The sequence below is a fragment of the Diadema setosum genome, chromosome 22 (assembly GCF_964275005.1).
Source record: "Diadema setosum chromosome 22, eeDiaSeto1, whole genome shotgun sequence".
In the NCBI taxonomy this organism is placed as follows: Eukaryota; Metazoa; Echinodermata; class Echinoidea; order Diadematoida; family Diadematidae; genus Diadema; species Diadema setosum.
In genome coordinates, this window is record NC_092706.1 from 24,488,673 (window position 1) to 24,495,852 (window position 7,180).

The 7,180-nt window shown below is 35.9% G+C and overlaps 1 protein-coding gene across 1 annotated transcript in view; it reads left to right on the forward strand.

Moving 5' to 3' along the window:
- The window catches only part of LOC140245224 (uncharacterized), a 116,455-nt gene extending 110,123 nt beyond the window's left edge, over positions 1 to 6,332 (forward strand). The window contains exons 15-17 of the mRNA XM_072324811.1: positions 1,957 to 2,101; positions 5,371 to 5,414; positions 6,220 to 6,332. Of these exons, the coding sequence (XP_072180912.1) occupies positions 1,957 to 2,101; positions 5,371 to 5,414; positions 6,220 to 6,264 (234 nt within the window). The 3' untranslated portion in view covers positions 6,265 to 6,332. The remainder of the gene's footprint in view (positions 1 to 1,956; positions 2,102 to 5,370; positions 5,415 to 6,219) is intronic.
- Positions 6,333 to 7,180: the final 848 nt, after the last annotated feature.

Consider the following 7,180-nt stretch of genomic DNA (forward strand, 5'->3'; position numbering starts at 1 on the left):
TGTTTGAAATATTTGATGAATGAACCTTGTGTAACACCACTTCTTGACTGATGGTCTGTGAATTAGTAGTAGGGTATGCATTGTATTGTATGAAATTTGTGTAATTTTCATGCATGAACTGTACATATTACTGGAGTGCTAACTGCAGCAAGGTCGCACTTTTATTATATCAAAGTAACAATGTTTTATTAACCCCTACCACATTTTGTTGTTTGTTTGTGTGATATAGGTATGAAGGTATGAAACCATTGGAAATTCCCATTTCTCAATCATCAACTTCTGTTGATATCAAATAGTCACCTCATGGACAACTTCGACATTTATTTGCATGGCCTTGTTGATACACTTGTATCTTTCATTCTATTAGCTCAAAGTTCCTCTCTGGTGTATATTTTTTATACTGTCACAGTGATTTTAGCAGCTCTTGTTCACACAGAAAGTTTAGTGGTGAGCTTGGGAAGTAAATCAGATTCACATTCATACATCCATCAACCTTTGGGGCACCTACATCTGTACTTTTTTTAACCTTTCATGATAATGGTGGTGGCTTGTACATCCTTGGCATTTTGTCTAGAGGCTATTTTCATAATCTCTTTTCTTACATTAAATGTTGCATGTTGTATGGCTCAACCCAGTAATCGCAATGCATTTAGTAGCTCGTGTCCACACAAAAGTTAAGTGGTGAGCCCATGAAGCAAATCACATCGAAATTCATCCATCCATCAACCATCCTATTTAGGACACCTACATCAAAACTTTTCAAGCCTTTCTTGGTGGTGAAGCTGGCTTGTACATTGTACAGTGTACATCCTTGGCATTTTGTTCAGAGGCTATTTTCATGATTAGATTTCAGACATGAATATTTATGTTGCATGTTATATGGTTCTAGCCAGTATCTGTATTTCATTGATGTCATCCTGGCTAGTCACAATCATTATCTTTTTTCTTCTTTTTTTTTTTTGGGGGGGGGGGGGTGTCAAGCTCATAGCATTATTTGAAATGTTTAACATCTGCTCCAATGCATGACACCGGGCATCAGACATTGCAAGTGTGTTTGTGAAAAATCCAAAGTGAAAAAAAAAAATGCAAATGGATTCTACATCTTGTAAATCACAGTGAGTTAGAAAGTCATTGGACCTTTCTTTCAGCAATTAGCAAGAAATTATTCGGAGACTGATCCAGATGATAATGTTTTTTCTATTTCATAGCATTACTTTGCTCAATGCAATCCAAGCATGTTAAGAGGAAATAAAGGACTTATACTGAACATTTTTGTGTAGTGTATAATCCCTGGTGAGATATGTAATAAAGTAATAACCTGCTTTTCTCTCTTTTCTGTCACTATACTTTCTGACAACTGTCATCCCTTTATACCTTCAAACTACCCTTTTATCTGTCTAGTCATCTCTGTCATCTTATGTGTGTCTGGTTTTATCTGCCTCTTTGTCTGCTTACGATATGTCTCTGTGTCTTCCAATCTTCTTTGTTTTTCTGTCTATCTCTTTCTCTTCTCTTTTAAATATCTCATTGCCACCTCCTGTCTATATATCTCTCATTATGCTTCCCTGTTTGTACTCTTCTCTCCCTCTCTTTCTCTACTGATTTATTTACCTTTCTATCTATCTTTATCTATTTATCTTTATCTATCTATCTATCCATCTATCTATCTATCTATCTATCTATCTTTCTGTCTATCTATCTATCAACATATATGTGTCTTTACATCAATCAACATCCATTTTTTCTCTATCGATATCTGTCTATCTATCTATCTATCTATCTATCTTTCTATCTATCCATCTATCTATCTATCTATCTATCTATCTATCTATCTATCTAGCTAGCTAGCTACACTGTATCTAAACTGTATCTACCTATCTATCTACAATGTATCTATTATATATTTATGTGTATGTCAATCATCATCCATTATTTCTCTCTATCTGACTGTTTCAGGTGAACACAGTGGAAGACAATGTCACTAGCCTCGACCACACCCAGGATCACATCTTCTCCACCATGTACAGCGTGGACCACATACCCACCACACCCAGGAAGCTGGAGAACATCTCGTCCGCATCCTTCCTCTTAAACCATCCAGGTAGGCGGGTGTGTCCTCCCACCATGTCCATAAACCCAGGGGGGGGGGGTATCCAGAGTCCTTGGTCCAGGGAATGACTGCTCCCGTTGGCTCTTGGTCCTTTCTTCATTTATCCTTGTGGTATGATGTTCCTACTTTGCTACCCTTTGCTGACTGGTGCTACTCACCTTTTTGGTTAACTGCAAAACGGTCATTTGCACTACCAAATTTTGGTTTTGGTGATGTCTCCATTATAACCCCCAGTTTCCAATATCTGATACCTCTCAGAATATCCCTGCTACATGTTGAAACTGTCCCACAGCATATACATATTAACAAAAAGATTTCACTGTATTTGCCTTTTCTTTGTTTTTATTTTGTTTTGCTTGCTTTTGTTAGCCAGTTATTTGATTGAATTGTTTTTGCTCTGTCAGAAAATTTGATACTTTGTATGTTGTACACATTGCTTTTTTATTTTGATTTTCTTTAAATTAAGTGCAGTGATTTCCATGCTTAGCTTATGTATTATGTTTTTGTTGAAAATTATGTTTCTGCTTGTATGTCCTTTATGTATTCATTCCTGCAAAGAATAGAAAAACAAGAAAAAAAAAGTCAATATGCTTAAATGCAGAATGCTTGCTGCTTATGCTCGTATTGTGTGGAAAATCCATTATTTCTTATTTTGGTGCTTGCATTATTTATCTTATTTTGCATTTAGGCGTTAACCCTAGAAAGACTGGGGGGGGGGGACTTTTTGGGCTCCCCCTCGACATTTTTCGCAATAAATCTGTAACGTAAAAATCTCGCGCCACGACGTTTTATGACTCTTTTTTTTTAAAGTCTTGCGCAACTTTTGAGATCAAATTCGCGACGCCCAGGTACGCGGTTCTGAAGTTACGCAATATTTTGTAAGTGCATGTCAGACCCGAAATTGCTCAAAATTCTGTTTCTGACCAAAATTCATAAATGTATCGTTATTTTTACTCTTTCTGATCAAAGTCAATGAATTTCATGTTGTTTATGATCCAAATAGTGTCGCCGATGATTTCCATCAAAAAAAAAACAAAAAAACAATAAAATACATAAGAAAGAAGAAATGTTGATACTGCCGTTTTTTTTTAATGTACATTCAATAAGAATCCTACACAGATTACCTAAACCAAAAATCAGCAGTTTTGGACCTTTGATTACAGATTTGCAGCCATTTTTTAAAGATTCATGCATATATTAGCATAATTAATTCATTAAAAAGAAATTTGAATATTTGTGAAATAATTACCTATTCAGTTTTGCAAATTGCCTTGTGGGTGACGCGCGTGCCAATTTTCCTTGCGATCACGCGGTCAACGGCCAAGATCTTGGGGGAGCTCAATGAGCCCCCCCAGTCCTACGAGGCATCAAAATAGCCCAGTCTTTTTAGGGTTAAGGTTGCTACCAAATAAGCCAGTTTGTAATCAGCTTTCTGGTGCATTTTTCCCAATTGACCTTTCTTTTTTCTCATTTTGTAAAGCACTTTATTTGTTTTCAAAGTTACACAGTGTTTAAGCTTGCAAGATGTTACAATTTATGGAATTCAGGTCCAAACGAAGAATGAACTTGGCTACACCAGGTGAACATAATGAAGCAATAGTCCCTATAAATGACCATTACGTGTATATTACAGATGCTCATCTCAGCCTGTTATCTGAGATTACCTTTTTTCTTTTCACGCACAAAGTGGAATTACAAACTGGCTTATTCGCCTCCCACCCCCCAAGAAAAAAATATAAAAAAAACACGAAAATTTCTGCATCTTGCTGTCAGCCCTGAAGCTTGACCCCTCCAGTGGCCTAGGCTTGGTCCAGATTGAGATCCCGCGGAGTCGGAGACGACTGAGCTGTGCTTCTGATGGAGACGTGTCCTCCCCTCTCTCCTCCCCCTGCACCTCTCCCGATACACTGAGGCCCAGCGGGGCCCTCACAGAGACAGACGGAGGCGTGATGGTGTACTCCTGGGGCGACATTGTCGTCAAGTCCGTTGAACCCATGGAAGAATGCGAGTGACCTGACCACGCTTTGCATATTATGCCTGCTCCCTTTTGTTTGTAGAAAAAAAAAGTTAGTGTTTGTTTTTGTTTTGTTTTCTTTGATTTGCTTTCAGCTTATAGCTAGATCATTTTGCATATCATTTGCAAGCACTTTCTTGCCCGTAGCACTTTGATGTGATGTAACGGGAAAGTAGATACTCTTAATTTTGTTCTCTGGTCAAAAGTTTTAGTTATGGTGTCTACTAATTCTCTAAAAGTTGATTTTGTCATGCATTTGTACCCCGTGGAATCAGCTAAATATCAAACGATGCCAAATTTCATAGAGGCGACATGTGTTTTCGCAATTGTTATTAGCAAAAATGTGCATGTTCTTTCAGTATAATTATTTTTTTAATGTAAGCTGTTCTAGTTGAAAATAAGCTACATAATGTAGTGTCAGTTGTGTCAATATAATTTTTGTTCACACTGATTCTGATAAATCATCAATTTGTTACTAGAGTCAATGAATGATGATGGCATTTGATGTAGTAAATATCAATTAATTCCAATACTTGAAAAATTTTCTAGAATCTCATTTATGGATCTGTTAGTCTAATGGGTAAAAAATTGATCTGTGTCTCTTGTATTCACTTCAAACTATAAAACTGGATTCAGGAGAATTCTGGACATATTCAATATGATAACCATTTTAGCCAAGATAAGTCGACAGTCCAGGCTAAAACAGTCAAGAGTATTCAACGGATGAAAGCCACTGCAATGTAGTTACTGCAAAAAGGACAAAACATTAAAAGAAAAAAAAAAGACAATGAAATTGTCCATAAACTGAATATATTTGCTGGTGAGCTACTTTACATAATTTTTGGTTTTGTTGCTGGAGCTGTGTCTCTGGACGCATCAAAACTAAGTATTGGTGAGTCTAGAGAGTTGTAAAACTATCCCAGGATATGCAAGAATTACAAGTAGAATGGCGCGTATTTCAAACAAACAGATAAGCAGCTGTTTCATCACCAGCATGGAGCATCGAAGTGATAATGTGACAGTCTCTTGTTGTAGCTTGGGTTGGAACCAGATGTGAGTATAGACACTCAGACCAGGTTTCCATGGTGATGAATGGCTATGACATAATACTTTGGTACTCCATAAAGAACCTTTCACTTGTGAAATGTTCAGAGGTTGTTAAGAGGTGTCGGCAGTGACATCAGCACCATGAATGAATATGTTGAGCACCTTACTTATTTTTCCCACTGACAATTTGAACCAACAGATAATGACGAGGATGATGTTCATGGACATTCAAGTCCACCAGAGGTGAGAATAGTGCCCTCTGTTGTTGTATTCTTTGTAAAGGAAGTGTAATATCCTCAGTTTGCTGATGGAGCTTTATGAGACTATTATTTAGTATGTGCATGTTGAAAGTGCAATAAAGATGATGTTATGTTCACCACAAGTGGAGTTTGCCTAGGTCAATGAACTTTCCTTCCTTGCTTTCTCTGTCTCTCTCTCTCTCTTTCTCTCTCTTTCTCTCTCTCTTTCACTCTAGGTGTGATTTACACTCAGCTGATTGTCTTCAATGCTTTTTTTTTTTTTTTTAAGAAAGAAGACTAAATACAGTAAAAGACAAAATCACCCCAACAGAATAAAGCAATAATTATCAGAACCAGAATGCTGTTGAAAAGTCTGTTCGGGGTTCTGGTATACAATTGTATACTTTTCTATTGTGTGTGTTTGTGTTTGTGTGTGTGTGTGTGTGTTTGTAATTCTATAATTTAAGCCACCATGGTAGCAAGGACGATGCTCAGTGTTAACTGGTTATTTGCCAGAGTTCTGTCACAGTAACCAGTAACGTGGGAGTTCAATTGCAATAACATGATTAATTGATTGCAGACTGAATCAAACATTTCATTCCTTCTAAAAGCAACATTAGCTTCAACAAACTTACAAAAATAAAGGGCACCTGGATATATATGTAAAAGTTTATAATTTATTGAGATGGTTGATGCAAATTTTCAAAACAGAAGAAGAGAAGGTCCAAACCAAGTATAGTTTTGTTGCGACCTCTCTATAGTGAACTCATGATTATTTTGCATTTTGGTCTTTTTCTGTTCCAATACAGGTAACGGACAAAAGGTCAACCCAAACAGTTGAAGTCATGCACTAGAGTTAAAGGCCAATGCATTAATAATTGAGTACAACGAAGCATAGTGCACCCACCTCCGTGTATGTGACATACTAAGTAAATCAAGACATATACATTTGGTACTGTAGATTACATTGGTGATTTTCTTTTTGACATTACTGCTATTTACAGATATAGATATATTTTGTTTCTGCTGGTCTGAACTATTTAGAATGCATTCCGAGTGTCACAAAGATGTAGTTATGGAGATGTTCAATAATTTAAAAAAAAATTGATGATGCAATTTGAGTGGCTTTTTAATATTTACCATTTCATTTGTATACCAGGGTACATTTATTTCATACTTCTTATTTGTTACTTTATCACAGATATTGCAGCTGTTTTCATAAAGTTCTAATATTGATGTAATTGTATACCCATCTAACATATAAGTTGTGTAATTCTCATGAAAATTATCTTAAGAGAAGCAACAATGGAAATAGGGAAATTGAATGATAAGTTAGAGGAAGAAAGGAATAAGTACATGTTAATGTAATAATAATTTACTGTTTTCATTGTTAGAACCACAGCATTATTTTTACAGTATGTGCTATTTTTATGTCACATAATGACAAAATTAGATTTCAAATAGGTCATGAGACATACATTGTAATATATTTATATGTGCATACAACCAAAGTTGTGGATGCAATCTTATATAATAATACCTTGCAAAACCAAGTTTGGTTTTCTTTTAGGAAAATTCTGTACAGCAGACTGAAATACGTCTATACACCTGCAACCTGATGTATTTCTTTTGTCATTTTAATATTTGGTCATATATGTAAAATTGGAATGCACATAAGTGCCATAGGAAAAACATTGATAACTTAACTTAATACATGTTAGAGCAAAGATATCAAACTAATCATTGATATTGACAATTCAGACATTTAGT